Raw genomic sequence first — 18,672 nt, 5'->3', positions numbered from 1 at the left:
ATCTTGACACAAGCTATAGTCATCTGAGAGGTGGAAACCATAAGGTCAGGCTGTGGGGTCAGCTTATAGAGCATTTTCTTAATCAGTGACTGCTGGCGGGGGGCCCAGCCCATTGTGGGTGGTGCCACCCTTTGAGCAGGTGATCCCAAGTTCTATAAGAATGAAATGTGGAGCAAGCCAGGAAACAGCATCCCTCCATGATCTCTGCATTAGCTCCTGCCTTCAGGTTCCTGCTCTGTTTGAGTAGTTGTTCTGACTTCCTTTGATGATGAACAGTGATATGGAAGTGTAAGCCAAATAAACCCTTTTCCCCTAACTTGCTTTTTAAGGTCATGGTATGTTTTCATAGCAATAGAAACTCTTAAGTTACTCCCCAAATCAGGAAGCTACCTTCTCTTGTTTATTGGTTGTTTATTTGTCTCCCTATTCATTTCTTGCCTAATTTCCTATCTTTTTTTTTTAAGTTACCTATTTATAAATATATACCACAAACCATATTAGTTAGTGGGATGTAAAGACACATAAGACAGGATCTTGTTCTCTGAAAGTTTAAATTTCAATCTAGAAAGTGCTTGAATTTAGAGGAAACATTTTGTTTAATAAGAACTATTTTTTCATTTTGTTTTTGAAGTGTTCTTTAAAGGCATAATACTAGTTTAAAAAACTGTTTACTTCTATTGCTAGAAGTGCTCTCTTAAGTGTGGAGGTAGTTAAAAAGGAATTTAGTCACCAAACATGTAGGAGAAATCTACCCCATGGACATTCATGGATTCCTGCAGTCTGTCCAAGAGCCTTTTCAAAGTAGATCTCTTTTCATGATAACAGTAAGATGGTCTTTGACATTTTGACAGCAGCAGACGTGTCCAATCTTCTGATAATGTGACAGTATATTGTCATCTACAAATTTCACATTCAAGAACCAAACAATTGGGTTGCAAAAAGATTGCTGATACTTGAGGCTGGTGATTCTTTTAGCTAAAACCTTTCTCAAGAATAGTGCAGGAGAACTCTCTAGTTCTGAAGGACAAGAGAGCTCCAAGGCACTTTTGAGTGGTATATCTGTGTCAGGCAAACTTTGCCCCGGTGTGAGTAAGTGACGATATTGATGCTGTTCTCCTTGAAGTTCAACACTAGGACCTCAACAATATGTATTTCGAAAAACTTTTTTTTCCTAACTTAATGGTTCTACAGTTTGGATAGAGTTTGAATGTCCCTTACAAAGGGCCAAATGTTGGACACTTAGGGCAGTGTGGGAGGTGATGGAACTTTCTTCAAAAGGTGGGGCCTCGTGGTATAGGTCCTTATGTCATGGAGTGAGCTGCCTTCAAACGGTGCTAATATAGCTCTTATGCAGCTTCTGAGCTTTTCAGAGGGAGTTTTAAGACCTATCCCAAATTCTTTTTTGGCTTTTATTTGGCAATGTGATATTTCTCTTCCAACCATACTCTCGCCACTTATCACAGGGCTCTCTGTGATCTGTACTATTCCTGTTTGGACTGTCATTCCATAAAACTAAGAACTAAATAAACAATAATTCTTCATAAATTTAGCCTGTGTCAGGTATTTTATCAGTATCAGTGAAAATAAGGACTAGTATGAGAATTTAGCACCATGAACATATGCTGACTGTGTATGTATGTGTATATATATATATGTGCTGGGTGCAGATGTTTGTATGAGGTGGCACTAAGTGAGCTCCATAGAGAAAAATCAAAACCAGAATAGATACCATCGTACACATGCGTCTTTGAAGAGGAAAAGCGTGTAGGTGGCATGGGCAAAGTGAAAGTTCCTCTCTGCTGTCCCTGAGCTGTACCTTCAGACCAAGGCAGCTGTGTTTCTTCTAAAATGAGCAGAATTGGCTTGACCCCAAACAGGATCACAGAATACTTAGCAGTCATTAAATGTGTCTGAACACACAACAACCAAACTTCATTTGCAATCAAAATGTAATGATGCTGCAGTGATTCTAGCAGCCTTTGCGCTTCATCCTGTGCATGCCATACATACATTTGCAAGAAGCATTGCCTGAGCGTGTTGGCTCAGATTTGAAATGATTCTATGTTATAGACGATAGTGTTTTACTGTGTAGACAGTGTGTGTGTGTGTGTGTGTGTGTGCGCGCGCATGTGCGCGCGCGTATGCTTTTGTAAGAACATAATGGTTTAATTACAGAAAACAATGACTGTTCAGTTTTCCTACTCCCCTTCCTCGGTATATATGAAACTCTTCATACGCTAGAGAAGTGTGGAAGACACATAACAACCAGAAATTCTGCAAAGAGTTTAACTTTTATATAAGCCTATGATAGTTGATGGAATTTACCTCTTTTCATGTCCTTCTAATACATCACATCCCAAAGAAAAATGTATCCGATTCTCTGTGTCAGCTTCCCACTTTTGTTGACCTGTCATCAATTAAAGATACTTCTTTTTGAGGTTAGATAGTTATGTCTTCATTTCTGAATAACCAGTTAATTAACATAGAGCAGTTCACTAGCATGGATTCTGCCTACACATTCCCTAAAGACCTCTTTACTCAGTCTTATACATCCATTCTAACCTAATATAGTTTTAAGTTCTGACAGGTTTTAAGTTCTGAGGACTGCCTTTCTAACTCAACACATAGCCATATATATGACTCTGGGGTGCATATGGATGATGCAGTCTAGGCTCATTGGACACATCTTTGTGAGGCATAAAATTATGTCTGAGTAGAAATAAAACTGATACCAATGTTCTATAAAAAAGAAATAAGTGTGTGCTTCTGTAAACCCTTTGCTTGTGTTAAAAATGAAGATGATTCTTTCCCATAAAGAAACAAAATTTGTAGCTTACAATTATAAACAGTAGAAGGAGACAAAAGCAAAATATGGCTGGAGCTATTTTTGTATCAAAAAATCATGTTCAACAAAAGCATGAAAATCTTTTATTTTTGTTCCATGTTTTAATAGCTTAATTGCACTTTTCTTTTCTCCAAGTATAACAAAAGCAATACACAATCATTGCAATAGTTAGATATTTTTAAAGACATTTAACATCAAATTACTTCCAAATTTAACTTGTTTGAGATCTGAATGAGAACTATTATGTTAAAACAAAATTATGGCTTTCTAGAAAGTAATATAAATAGACAAATTAATGAAAAATTGAAAAACATTATTTTATGCTTTAATGAATAAATATCTTTTAGATCACTAATAGTCAACAGCATTATGTGGGGGATTTAGGCATGATCTGGATTTTATTATGCATATTTACACTGTAACATGCCTCACATATTAAGTCAAGTTTTAACACAACAGATGCTAAGAAATTAAAATATAGAGAATTCTGCTGTATTGCAATCACTGTTATCTAAAGGATGCCCTTGAAGAGATTTAAAAAAAAAAAAAAAAAAAAAAGCCAAGTGTCTTTTTTTTTTTTTTTTCCCCTTCCAGAGAGCACAGTCAGATGAATTGGAAAAAATTGAAAAGCACAGTCGATCTTCCAAAGACAAGGAAAATGCCAAGTCTCTTGACAAACCTGAACAGTAAGTGTGTCTAGGGACCTCGGTGGGCAGTCAAGGCTGCGGGTGGGCTTCTCACAATGGGAAGTGATGGGCCTTGGGTGCATGTTTGATATAAAGGAAGAACTACTGTTTGGGTGGTTTACAGTTTCCTCCCTCCTTGCCTTTGTCTGCCTAGGTTCCTGTATGAGCTGTCACTAATCCCCAACTTCTCAGAGCGAGTCTTCTGCATTCTGTTTCAGTCAACATTTTCGGAGAGCATTTGTTCAATTCGACGCAAACTGGAATTGCTACAGAAATTGTGTGAGGTAGGTTCTGGACCAGAGAAGTGAACGCAAATTCTGGTATTTAATTGTATTCAGTTGTGTTCTTATTCATTTTCATGATTTTTGTTTACTTGAGGAACTTGAAAATTCAAAGGATAGCAGTCCCACATGAGAGGATATTTGAGGACTAGGCTTCAGGAATAATGTATGTGTTCAGTTGTATTCCCAAGTTGGTGGGACCGCATTGAGATCCTTGCCATTTTGTATCAGTCTCCTGGGATCTCAGGTCCCAATGCTTTCACCAAAACCAAAGCCCCATTTTCCATATTCTGTCAGATATCAGACTTCCAAATGGAAGTGATTTGAAGGCACACCCTTTACCTTTGTTTGGGTTATTTGTTTGACATGGCCCCTCAGTAAAGTGTTAATATTTATTGTACCCAATTCGCTTTTGGAATAGTCATTTAACTCCATGGAAGATAAATACTCTTCTGAATGCAACAAATAAGTTTTGGGCTGGAAAGACCAATATTAGCATTTAAAGCAATTTATCAAAAATCAACAGAAATGTTTGTTCTAATTAGGGTAAATCATCTCTAAGAACAGAAAGATATTACCAGAAACACTTTCAGTGAAAGTGACACAAAAACCTGCAGGCAGACAGGGTTCTGGGAGTGGAGAGCATGATCTTGTGTGTAGCAAACCTAAATCTGGAAGTCAATCTTTATAAGTGCTTTTTGGGATGCTACAGTTTATGCCAGAAATCTGTATTGTACCTAACGTTCAGACAATTAAGGATAATAGACGTGATATTATTTTCTAGAAATTCTCATTGTATGTGGACCAGAATGAGTATCTCTTGGCTTCTACAATCATGCTTGTTGGTATCATGCCATTCATTGTAAAGCAAACTTTGAGATGCTGTTTTTAAAGTATATAAAATAATGTAAAAGGACATAGTTTGGTTGTTACTCAAAACTATCAGTATAATATGATTAACTTGATACTGATTTTGTATGATTTAAATAAAACAGTGTGTAAGAGAAACATCTTTGCCATCCTGTCTTATAGACATTAAAAAATGGACCAGGGGTCATGCAAGTCCTGGGTTTGGTTCTAGCCTTTGGGAACTACATGAATGCTGGAAACAAGACTCGGGGACAGGCAGATGGCTTTGGACTGGACATTCTGCCAAAGCTAAAGGATGTCAAAAGCAGTGTAAGTATTTTGTGTTAATGGTTGCACCAAATTGAGGATAATAAGTATCCCTTTCTGTTTTGAGTTCAAAAGTTTTTCCTCTCTCTCTCTCTCTCTCTCTCTCTCTCTCTCTCTCTCTCTCTCACACACACACACACACACACACACACACACACACACACACACACCACATGAACATATGTTTATGTGTCTTTTGAAGTAGTGTCTTATATAGCCCAAAATAGCCTCAGGCTTGTATATAAGTGAGGATGACCTTGAAATCTGGACTCTTAGGTTTTTTTTTTTCTCCAAACTAGTTGGTTCTACAGGTGTGAGCCTCTATTTCTACCAAAAGTTCAGCATAATCTGAGCTAGGTAAAAGTAGGTCATCTGCCTATCAGTATTTTAAAGGAGTGATAATTTTCCTAATGGAAATGCGTAATGAATGATTATGTAATATAATGTTTTTAAATAAAAAACTTTATCTTCTTGTATCAAGTCTGCTAGGTTTTTTTTGGGTGGGGTTCAGGGCAGGTGTTTTGTTTGAAACTGAGGACTAATCATTTTTAGTGAATTAGAGACTTTGCAAACCGTTTTCTTTCCTTCTCTCAGCAGTATGTAAAACAAACCAAACACTGAAAGTCGCTCATTAATGAAGTATAAATGACAATCCCACTTTCCTCTACACTGTATACTGTTCTTCCTGCTGCCATGCATGGCCATGTCTAAGTCTGATTGCACACCTAGGCTTTTTGTTTCTTGTGGGGTTTTTGTTGTTTTGTTTTGTTTTTTTTTTTCTTTCTTTTTTTCATTTTTTCTTTTTTTGACATAGGGTTTCTCTGTGTAGCCCAGGCTGTCCTGGAACTAGCCATGTAGCACAGGCTGGCCTTGAATTCAAGCGATCCACCTGCTTCTGCTTTCCAAGTGCTGGGATTCAACGTGTGCATCATCACCACCTGGCTGACTTAGTTATTTTTAACCCTAGTTCTCTGAGGTGGTTTTGCTGTTGTTTAGAATTAATACTGAGGCGATTGTAGAGTAGAAATGAAAAGATAAAGTTAGGGATGACAATCAGATTTACCAATGAAAGTCTGAGATGGTAGGCTTAGAAAGTAAAAGTCACGCTTCCCTGAAAGAGAATTGCTGTACAGAAAGGACATCGTGGTGGGAGAAAAATATAAGACCATTTTTAAGTATTGTGTTTGAATAAATGATTGTCGAAGTAAAATTGTCCTCCTGAGATAATGCAGTCCTCATCTTCATGAGAAAGATGTAACATCCAGTGATTTTCCTTATGAGAGAGATACAGCATACAATCCTCTTCTTCATGAGAGAGAGAGAGATGCAACATGCATTCATCATCCTCATGAGCGAGATGCATGCAGCATGCAGTCATCATCCTTATAAGAGTCATGCAGCATGCAGTCATTATCCTCATGAGAGAGCTGCTTCTAGTCTCTTTAATCAGTCAAGACTTGACTATTTACTGGTTCTCCATGTTTGCACTTAGCATTTAACATTCTATAAGTGTCTACAATGCCAGACACTGCATTTCTGAAATTGGATAGCAGTCTTTTTGTTATTCAGTTTGGGGTTGGGGTTGTTTGTTGTTTGCTTATTTTTGAGACATGGTCTCAGTAGCATAGGCTGACCTCCAACTCCAGGCAGTCCTGCCTCAGCTTCCCTAGTGCTAGGATTACAGTCTCAGCTCATTTTCTCTTGTACACTAACATCAGGTAATTTTTGTGGCTTTCATATGTACTCAAACAGGCATATTCAAGTGCTGTTGTATTTATATTATAAACATTTCATAGGAACAAACTTCCAATTTATAGATGTAATAAACCTTATGTGCTAAAAAATCAGATCTATTTTCCAAATGGATGCTTGTAGAAACAACTTTTATAAATAACATTTGAGCATAAAGAGGCCAATATAATGTTCAGCTTATAAAACTGATCTAAAATATATTCTGATTAACCAAAATTGCATAGAATTACTTATGAAGATGGACCATGTTTTTGATTTTTCTTTCTATCTCTTCCTCCTTCTTCTTTTAAATTTTGTTTTATTAGTTTAAATAATCACAAAATAACCTATAATAAAAAATACTGAGACAAGAAGCAAAATATTCAATAATTAGAACACCATTGTCCTCTCGTAATATCTGTGCAAGATCTTTTGAATTTGAACTTTTTCTAGTTTGCAAATGTAAGTGTATTTACTCCTCAGTAATATTTATAGAATAGAAACTGCAGTTTCAGATCAACCAGAATATTCTATCAATATGCCTATAGACAAGCATTTAAAAGATGTCTTACTAACTGACTCATGTACTACTGTTTCATTAATTGACAATTTAGGACAGAGAATAGACCTCAAGTTGTTTGAGCCACAAGCAAATCCTGTCTGATGGGGAAATCTTTAATGGCCATATTACTGTATCCCATGAAACTTGATTACTAAATAGCATTATACTTTTCATAAACACAGGAAAACTTATGCCTAGATTCACTGACAGAAGCTCTGAGTACAGTTAAGTTTAACAAGATTTATTGGCACAAGAGAAAGTTCTATGGTCAGGGAATATTACAGACCAAATATTGTTCCAAATGCCCTGCCCGTATCCTAATGAGTGCAGGTTGTATTTACAGCCAAATGTGAAATACAGAAAGCTGGAATCAAAGCAGTTGACATTTGTCTTACATGGCCATGATTTGGAAGCTTTCACCCTCCAAATGGTTGGAAGTCTCTCTGCTGTGATTAGCTGAGTCTCGGTTGCTTGGTTATGAGTGTATACTTTTAGAGTGGCATCAAGCTGGGTTGCAGTTCACTATGTAAGGAGGCCATTCTGGGCCAACTTTATCACCAACGTATAGAGACCAAATTAGGTCATTAGGTCATATCTGTTGTCATTTAACAGAGGAAATATTTCAGAGAATTTAGATTGTGCACTAGATTTTTTTTCAAACTTAAGTTATCTGTTGATTAATTGGCATAAGGAAAAAAACTTAACTAAAAATTAATGCTTCTAGATGTGCCTGGAAGGAAATAAAATATTGTTCTTTGAAAACTTTAAAGAATATAGGATACAAAATAATTTTACATTTACAAATGGTATATACATTTTCTTAATAATAGTAGCATAAGTATTAATTCCTCAATCTCAGTTCTTAATATAACAAATTGTAAATTACACTGGCATTTTAGAAGTCTTCACTTACCTGAAATATTTGTGCATTTCTCTGGTCTACGTGCTAATGAATTTCTGCCAAATCCAAGAATTCTTTATTATGGCAGTACCTGCTAGATCATTTATATGGAATTACAAGCAATATTTATTTATCTCATTATGGTGATATTTGAAAACCTAACTGCTGGCCTGGAGAGATTACTCAACATCAAAGATCACTTGCTCCTCCTTATAGGAGCCAAGTTCTGTTCCCAGCCATCCCAGGCTCACAACCCCCTGTAGCTCCTGTTCCTGGGAATCCAATGCCCTCTTCTGGTGTCTGGGCACTGGGCACACATGTAGTGCACACACATACATGCAGGCAAAACACATACATAAATTTTAAAAGAACAAAAGCATTAAGCAAATTCAAAATAAATACTTTAAATAAAAGATAAAAATATTGCATTAAATTTCTGATGGCGAGGAATAAAAACAGCAACCTATTTACCTTTGAGCTTCTCCCTTAAACCATGATGGTTTTTCTTGTCACTTACACTTAAAGAAAAAAAAAATCTGTCATCCAGCCCTTTAGATACAATGACCGAGGCAGTATAGAAGCTAAGACTACTCAGAATATTCTCAAGTTTATATACACATTCCCTGCAATTTAATTTACACTCTAAACTTAATAATACAGAGTCATTTTTAAACATGTGTTACTTACTGTGATCTTTCTGCCTAGGACAACAGCAGAAGCCTCTTGTCATATATTGTTTCCTATTATCTTCGAAATTTTGATGAGGTAAGACCACTTTTACCTACCGCTCCATTTTGATTTTCTTTTTCTTGACTGTACGCATGCGTACAGTGCATACATGTCAGTGTATGGGCGTGTTTGTGCAAGCTTGCAGATGCAGAGGCCAGAGCAAGACCTGTGGCCCCTTCTTCTGGGCTCTCCATTTTATTTCTTTGACGCAGAGTCTCTCAGGGTACAGAAAGCTTGCCATTTCAGCTGGGCTCATTAGCTGGCCAGGCAGGTCTCAGATCATCTTATTTCTACCCTGCCCCCACAATGCTGAGGTTACAGACTCATGCAGCCATGATTGACTTCTTTCATGGGTGCCATAGGTTTGAACTCAGGTCCTAGCTGAGGGCAGAGCAAGCACCCTTGCTCACTGAGCCGTCCCGACGGCCCATTCTTCTGTGTGGGGTGATTCCCTTGTTATTTTTCCAGCTGTTTTGTTGGAGTTGCCGCCACTTCTCCGTCCTGTGATTTGTATCTCTCCCACTGATTAGTTCTAAAATCCTGTTTGCTAATTAGGACGCTGGCAAGGAGCAATGTGTCTTCCCTCTGGCAGAACCTCAGGAGCTCTTCCAGGCCTCACAGATGAAGTTTGAAGACTTCCAGAAAGATCTCCGAAAACTAAAGAAAGACCTGAAAGGTAATGTGTGACCTTGAACTTACACTTTCTTAATGTATAATGTGAATGAGAGATGATAGACTTTTAAGGATTTTTTAAAAATAAGTCAGCTAGGCAGAACCTGCACGGAGTCGATCTTTTTATGTACAGCAAAGGAAAAGTCTGCCAGTGTTTTTATTTTTTTTGTTGCTTCAAAAAGTTGGACATTGGAAATTCAGTTATCCAATCATATCTTAGCCATCTGAGTAACAGTCCATTCCATCGGGAACAAGTTCACGTCTTGTTTTTATTTTGTAGCCAAGACTCTTTGGATAGTCTCCATATCATGGTTGGACAAAAACCCTGTCATTGTTGAAAGATTAATAGTTCTTGCCTGCTATCCTTTGATATACTTGCCCAAAATTCTGTGATTTGTGAACATTTGTGAAAACAAAGCATGTTCCTGTGCATAGTAGGTTGAGTGACACTTGTGTGTTTACTGTTGTGTTGTGAATAACAAAGCCTTACATCACGCAGTTTTGATTGGTAATTGTCTGAAATTCCTCAAATGTCTTTTACTAGTAACATTTACACACAAGATAATAGTCTTCCAAAATTTACTTTTCTAAACAACATCTTTCCCCTCTTTTTGTGCCATTTATTGTTATAGTTTTGAGAATCTATTTTAACCTTTTTGAGTTATATTAAGTTTAGGCAGGGGAACAAATAAGATGACATGGAATTTTCTGTAGATGAATTTCTAAACAGTCTTATTAAATAAGAAACACAGAGCCAAATACAGAAGTATAAGCCGTAGAGATCAAAGCAATAGCCGCCAGCTAACCTTAGCTTACCACCTTGCCGTAGCTTCCCAAGAGAGCATCTTCCTGTCTAACCTGCACTTTTATTGCCTTCCTGTTCTGCCTCCTCATTGGCTCTAAGCCCAGCCATATCACTTCCTTGTCACTGCCTGTCTATATAGACCTCCAGGTCTCTATGGTGGGTACTGGGATTAAAGGCATGTATCACCATGCTTGGCTGTGTTCTTGAACACACAGAGACTCTGCCTGCTGTGTGATTGAATTAAGGGAGTGTGGCACTACCGCCTGACTTCTGTTTATAGTTCAATATGATCTCTGATCTCCAGGCAAACTTTATTTATTAACATACAAATAAAATATCACATTTCAGCACAAATAAAATATCACCATAGTTTTCATTTGATATTGTGTTACCAAATGAAAAAAAAAAAAGAGCTAGTCACTTCTGCACAGAAATTAAAGAAACAAAAAAGATTTAGTTTTGAAGAGACCCAGTCCTGAAATAGCAGATGCATTTACCCAAGGGGTTCCTGATCTGTCGCCAGATTTATGGCAGTTATGTCTGGTCACAGATATATTGAGATGGATTTCAGTAAGTATAACATTTTTCTTGAAGTTCTTATATATTTCATGGTAAACATTAGGTGTTAGTGAGATGTGGTCAGTACCCAAAACCACAATAACTCCTCTTAGAAGGGCAAAAATACAGTAGCTCCTGTTCGAGGGGCAAAAATACGGTAACTCCTGTTAGAAGGGCTACAGTTCTGTCCCTTGGTTGTGTCCCACTCCAGCTTTATGTATAGGTACCTACTGATTAAGGCCAAGAAGGATAGCTTTGCCTTATCTGAGTATACCAATTATGTTAAGAACAAATTCGTTCTTGTGGAGAATTATGGCACCATACGTTTAAGTTGTTGGGAGGGAGATGTGATGAGGGGTCCTGGGAAGAGTGGCAAGGAGGGGAGTAAGGACTGGATATGTTCAAGATATGTTGTATACATATACAAACTTTCCAAAGAGTACACTTCTAAAATAGGGTTAGAAAAAGAAAAGTATTCCTATTGTAGAGTTCATGACAATTCAAAAATTACGGCTTTACATACACAGTGATGTGGTGCCATGGGTGTGTCTGAAGAGGCTGGGAAATACTTCATACTTCCATCAGCACTTCATTTTTGAAAATTAGGATTTCATCATTTACAGATGATTATTAAGAGGAATGATATTATTAGTAAATATGCAGTTACACATATAAGCACAGGCACATGCATATGAGCACTCAGATACACACATACACAAACATATGCATGTGCACACATAAACATGTACATGCATGCACAGAGATGTACAATTACCACATATATACATCTCCACATACACAGAGATGTTCACATACATACTTAGATACATAATTACAAACATGTGACACATGAACACATCGTTTTCCTTTAGAACTTATAGGTATTAAATGTAAATGGAACAATGAAAATAGCAGATTCTCATTAAGTATCAGAGCCCAGCAGCACAAATGTTAGGTAATGGGCATGAATGATGAGTACTCAGTACCTCTTACCACTATATCTCTTTGGCGTTTATTTCCTAGGGCAATGTATTAGCTATAGAAAACTCCATATTGGAGGATCATCTTAGCAATATGTAGAAAAACACAAGAGGTTAAGCAAATGAACCATGAAGGGGGCATGGTTCACATAGAGGGAAGATGAGTGTACTGAAAGACCAGTACCATTGACCAACAATGGTAACACTTTCCTAGCAGCTCCCGCCTTTGTCTGTGGGCTGTATCAATTTAATGTCATAGAAATGGGAAGTACGTGAGCGAGCCTGCCAAGAACCCCTTAGTTCATGGCAGCCAGAAGGATAGAAGACAGAACATGATTCTGGGGACAAGATAGACACTCCCAAATATGCACCCAGGAAACCACTTCCTACAACGACTTTCAACCTGTTGGTAGCCCGTTCAGCTGTGAGCTCATCCGTACATGAGAACATGGCTGAGAGCAATACCCTTGTGACACGGCTGGCTAGAAACCAAGCCACCAATGCGTGCATCTCTGGGGGGCCATGCCGTGTCCGAACCATAACAGGGGGTTCATGACCAAATAAATACAGAAACTGCAACGTTAAGTTCAATTGGGAAAGGAATTCACAGTATTTTACAGCAGAGGGATTAGCAGCAGTTCTTTGGTTTATGTTACCACAGAGCACCCCCCCTCCCCCCCATAAAATGTGTGGTGGCTTTTGTGGTCAGTGGAATAATACATCTGAGCACATTTTGAGAAGTACAGGCTTGGTCCTGTGTTAAGAACACAAGCATGACTTGCCTCTGAGCTTACAAGGGAACAAGTTCATGAAACAATATCACTGTTTGCTTTTGTTATTGTTGTTGCTGCTGCTGCTGCAGCTGCTGTTTGTAAAATCACCTTAGCTCGAAGTGGTGTCAAATTTTGAGAGTTAAAAAATATCCCTTACTTTTCAAATTTTGCTTATTTTCACAGAGAAGATGATTTGAGCACAAGGAAGGAAATCATATCAAAATTTAAGTACAATTTTTGAGCAATAAAGAACCATCAGAAATACAGTTATTCCTATCAGTGATGCCTGAAGTGACTTCTCTCTTTTAAGAGTAGTTTGAGTATAAGTAGACATACATTCATATAACTAAATTGAGGTCAAGCAGGAGGTTATTTTAGATGAAATTATACTGCTTAAAAACAGTATCTACTTTGATCTGTGTAGCCTTAGAAAAAACTATTGTTTTAATTTATTTTAGTTTACTTTTAGATTATATATTTTTATTTTATGTGTGTGGATGTCTTGCCTGCATGCATGTTTGTGTACCACATAAATGCCCAGTGTGGTTGGAGGGCCGAAAAGGGTATCAGATCTTCTGGAGCTGCATTTACATGGGGTTGTTAGCAACCATGTGGGTGCTGGGAATCAAACCTGGGTCCTCTGGAAAAGCAGCCTGTACACTTACCTGCTGAATCATCTCTCCAGCCCCCAAAGTGATTAATTTATACAATCAAATTTGAGGATTGCTTTAAGAAGTTTCAAATAGCCTGTCTACACTTTTTTTTAGAGTAATTGTTTTAATCAGATATAGAAAAAGAGTTAAGCCATTATAGTACTTTGTGGTAAATAGTCACTAGCTTTTGCTATTCATAAGGCAAAATTGAGTTAATAATATGGTTGTTTGTTAATGACAGATGTGCTCTCTCCACAAAGTCACTCATCTGCCATCTAGCCCTCTTGCTTCTGCATATGGTCTCGATTTTTATTTCTGAGGAAACTGAGGAACAATGTGTTAGGGCTTGGACATTTTAGGAAAAGATCTGAACCTCATCTTAGCATTTCTGTAAAGACACCCATTGATTTGGGTCTTTCTTCTAACCTGAAGATTCCTATGCCGGCCTCTCAGGATGAAAATCAGACTTCCTAGCTCAGTGTAATAATGCCTTTTGTTCAGCCGTTTTGATTTCTTCTGGCTGTCGGTAACTTTTTCTTAATACAGTTCCTCCAGATGATGCCTTGTGGCCCAGTGTCTTTGGCAGGTGATGCATTCTCTGGAGAAACTATGTCAAAATCTCAATAAGCTTGGGGTGGCAGAAGTCTCTGAGCTGGCAACCTGGCTCATAGATAGATTCCACTAGTCACAAACAAACTTTATTCATATCACCACAGAGCAGGAAAGCCCCCACGACCCCACCATGAGTGCCTTTCAAAAAGATAGCCACCAAGCAAAATCCGGCATCTTCTTTCAAAGAACATTCTACTGAAGAAGAAAACTTATTGAACTGTGTTTGTTGTATTACTAAAACATAAATCATTTATCAATCTTGTTTTGAATTGGGGGTGGGGATTAAAGATGTGCACCACCACCACCCCCAGCTGATTTATCAATCTTAAGAAAAACCAAGGCATATGAAAAATCCAAGCCCTCTGATTTCAGCTTGTAAAGTTCAAATATATAAGCAACCAATTAATTCCTTAGGGCAAAGAGGCAGGGAGGGGTATAAGCAACAGAATTTACTGGGCCTAAGGTAATGCGTCACTAGGGAATACATTGGCCTCTTTCAAAATATTGGTTATGTTCTATTTCTTAAGTTGTAAATTGAAAATTCATTTAATTATTCTTTATACTTTATGTGCATGTTATATGTGTTCCTTTATGTGTAAGACAGGGTTAATAATCTTATTTGAGAAGAAAGAAAACTGGGCAATCATCCAGGAATATGTTTGATTTAGAGTTGAAACTGAGTAATCTGGGCTCCACTAATTTAAAATGTGTGATTATTCAGTCTTTTCTGTTCTTTATGAAGAAATTATATAACTTGCCAAATTCAAAAGTAAACATAGCTAAGGAACATAAGAAATTTAATTAAAAGAATAAACTATGTAAAAGAAGAAGATATAATACTCTTCTTGGAGGTAAAAAGATTAATATGAAAGAGAAGTAATTTTTGGTTAAACAATTCAAACATATATTATATAGAAGGAAATAGTAAAAATAAAATTAACTACCAGTGTCAGAAAGCTGTTGAGGTCTTACAAGAAACGTAATCCATTTTTTTTTATTGCTTTTACTATTTCAGAGTAAACTAAGGAAAACCAAAACCATACTACTTTAATAGAAGTGATTTAATATAGAGAAGTTAACACATATTGAAAGGTCAAAACAGTACAAAAAATGACTAAATAATGTGGGAAGCAACCCTCATCTATAGAACTCAAGAAATCAAGAGAAGTTGAAGTTAGTGTAGAGCAGACACCTTTAGAGGGAGTGCCCCATGAGGCTGGACCTAAGCCTCAGAGAGAGGATACTTGTGCTGCAGATGCTGCCCTAGGGACTTGGGGGAGCAGACGCTGGGGAAATGGGACGGGAGGCATCAGGACAATGTCATCTCCTAGATGCAACTGAGCACCTGAGAGCTGAGTTTGGGATTCTGGCTGACAGGTCTCTGGTGGCTACACACACTTTTGAGGGATGTGTTGATGCTGGTTTTAGTATCTGGAAACACACTAGACACTGGAATCACCAGTGTCTGATTGTAAAGATGAGCAACCTGGTAGAGGCTAGCCATCAGCCCTCTCCATGCTCCTCTATCCAGCCTACTCCCCCCTTTCACTGTGGAAACTTATCACTTAGATATTTGTTAAAGAGGAAAGGTATTTGCAGAATCTTAACACCATTGTCTAAGAGCCAGATATAGAAAAGTGGTTTGGAAGCAGACAAACAAACAACAAACAAAAAACCAATAATTTTAATAGTTGACATTCATTTAGTTGCTTGTTTTCATTATTCTAAGATAATCCTACCTGCCATCATGGCTTTCAGCTTCAAACTGGAGGGATCTATAACATTTGGAGACAGGTCAGCCACACTATATCCTTTTTTGAATATGTTTCCGTGTGTGTGTGTGTGTGTGTGTGTGTGTGTGTGTGTGTGTGTGTGTCTGTCTGTCTGTCTGTCTGTCTGTCTGTGCATGGGCCTACATGTTATGTATGTGGGGACCGGAGACATCTTTCAGATGTTGATTTCCTCCTTCCATCATATCTGTTTGGGGAATTGAACTTAGGTCATTGGACTTGGTGGCAAGCACCTTTACCCATCTTTAATCACTTAGGTTGTCTTCCCATCTTGAAAGCCATCTAGACAGCCTCACCAATGAGGTTGCCTATTTTTAAAATACAGAGAAGGAAATAATCAAGGCAGGATTTATGGGAGATGCTTAGCAGTATTCAAGATGTCTGCAGTTAGTTGTCACATCTGGTTTGGTTCTGATGACAGATGACAATTTGTCATCTTGAAGATCCTCATACTTCTTTAGCCCTCCTCAGCTCTTTGCCTCTATACTATACTAAGTGTGTTCTCAGTGTCATGTAGTGTACAACTTGCAACATTCAAAGATGGGGACCTGAGTTTGATTCCCAGAACCCACAGAGAAAGCCAGAACTGCTGGCATGTGCATAGAATCGCAACATTGGATAACAGAGAGGGGATTCTTGAGGCTCCTTGGCTAACCAGCCTAGCCAAACAGATGAGTTCCATGTCAGGTTGAGAAACTTTGTCTCTAAAAACCAGATGGATGCCTCCTGACAAACACGTAAGGATGTCCTCTGGCTTCCACACATGCATACTTATGTGCACATGCACCTGTGTGCACATGAATACACATATTCATGAATGCACTTACACCAAGAGATCTTGTGTATGTCTGTTATAGCTTATGGCTTCTGTTCATCCCACAATTTACCAAGAGCACCTAAAATACTTCTGCATTTTTCCAAAAGCTGGAAGTTCACACCGGTTAGTGTCACACATAATCCATGCAAGTAAAATAGGATTTCAGCATGCATTAAGACAGTGCCAAAAGCACAGTGCATCTTACACGTTACTTCGTACCATGAAACTTTTGGGCAAAACAGCTGCTCTTTCCATGTTGCAGGTGAGGAAAATAGGGCTAGCAAGACCCAGGAATGTGTCCAAGTCTCCTAGTGGTAAGAAAGAAAGGGTAGTTAAAACTCAGTCTGTCTTCCTGAATATTGTGGCATCCGATTTCTCCATTGGCTATTATAAAAAATGCCTTCCATTTATTCATCTGAGTTAATAAAACAGTAAAAGTAGCCTAGAGATGCTAGCTACAAATCCATAAATGGCATTCAATCATTTCTCCTATAATTATCTTTTTACTAGACATGCATACATTAGAAATCAATACAAGTACACTAGTAAAACACTTTGAACTCATGAAATATTTTCCAAGTTTGTTAAAGTTGCTACTGATTTTTGAGATGTTTAATAGACTGAACTTTCCCCAAGTTAAAAGCCGTAAGTCCCCTACCAAGTCCTTGACTTTGTTCCATCTCTTTCTGTATCTTCTGTCTCCTCCAAATGAGCAATTAGACGGTGCCTTGAATTTCAGGTAATTAGACTGCCTTCTCTCCTTTGGCTCCATGTACATTTCTCCCTGTTCTCTTCTGTATTTTTATGTATGTGTCTTTAACCTTGGAGATCATTTTCAAAATGGCTTAGATGTAGCTCTCACAGGTATATTCCAAAGAGCCTCCCCAGTACATTCTGAAGTTTGTTTCTTCATGAAAGATCACTTACATACTTGCCTTCTAACCCTGGCCTAGTTCTGCTAATTTTAACCCATAGATATTTCTTAGATCTATGCCTTCCTCTCTCTCTCTCTCTCTCTCTCTCTCTCTCTCTCTCTCTCTCTCTCTCTCTCTCTCTCTCTGTGTGTGTGTGTGTGTATGTATGTATGTATATGCGTGTGTGTATGTGTATTTAATTTTCACTCTCATATTTGTAAAAAGGAAGTAGTATGCATCTCACTGCCTGTAAGTCTCCAGAAGTAGAATTTAGAATTTGTTCTCTCTCTCTCTCTCCCATAATGATGTATAGATGAAGCTCTTCTGTGGGAAAGGGGGGCAATTTGGTTCTGGAAGGTTAGAATTTTTAGGGTTTTCCTTCTAATCAACGTGTTTGTTCTTTGTGTATATTGTAGATATTAATGTAACTTTCTGGAAGCTCAAAGAGAAACAGTAGTTTTAGGCTGTAATTAACACTGATTGAACTTGGAGACTTGAGTCAATTATGGCTGGAATCTCCCAACTCCCTAAAACAGTAACCAAATTTCTCATGATCTAGATCTGCTTCAGGGAGAGTCAAGAAATGTTGATGGTTAATCTGACAGTGATAAGGTGGTGTTCCCCCGCCTCACAGCATGCTGCTCTGTACATGAAATTGTTGTGTTGGAGTCTATTTTATAATGAAATATCTGAGGTTTTTGTTTTCCTTCCCTCTGGCTGTATTTTTCTTTGCTGGGAAGCCTAATGCATACTTCCCAATATCAATCCTTTAACATCACACAAAAGCTCTTTGGCTCAGCAAAATCGTTAAATTAAACAAAAGTTAGCACAATTGGAATGACTCAGTTAAGCCAACAGCCTCCCGACAAATGTTTTTTAATATTTGGATTTGACTGTAATGAAGTTTTCCAAGAACTCTATCTTTGTTCTGATTTTAATAATGTTTCTAAATGGCCCTTCACATTTATATCGCAGTGTTTTGTGTTCTTAAAAATTGCAGTCACATACCAATTTTTAAAATGATAAGTAAGAGCCAGAATGATATGTTGTGAAATATGGTATATTATGGCTAAGAATAGAATGGGAGACAATGTTTTAAAGAAATATCCCAATGCCTTGTGTGTTAACTGCCTTCAAATTATTCTTATCTGCATTGAATGTTAGAATATGCATGAGAACAGTACATG

General features: G+C 37.7%; 1 protein-coding gene across 1 annotated transcript in view; it reads left to right on the top strand.

The window, feature by feature from the left end:
• The window catches only part of Fmn2 (formin 2), a 301,328-nt gene that overhangs the window by 180,485 nt on the left and 102,171 nt on the right, over nt 1–18,672 (top strand). Inside the window, 5 exon segments of the mRNA XM_028865546.2 lie at nt 3,440–3,531; nt 3,686–3,815; nt 4,845–4,991; nt 8,888–8,947; nt 9,467–9,587. Coding sequence (XP_028721379.1) covers nt 3,440–3,531; nt 3,686–3,815; nt 4,845–4,991; nt 8,888–8,947; nt 9,467–9,587 — 550 coding nt within the window.

Source organism: Peromyscus leucopus, chromosome 15, assembly GCF_004664715.2.
Source record: "Peromyscus leucopus breed LL Stock chromosome 15, UCI_PerLeu_2.1, whole genome shotgun sequence".
NCBI lineage: Eukaryota > Metazoa > Chordata > Mammalia > Rodentia > Cricetidae > Peromyscus > Peromyscus leucopus.
This window is presented reverse-complemented; position numbering and strand designations above follow the sequence as displayed.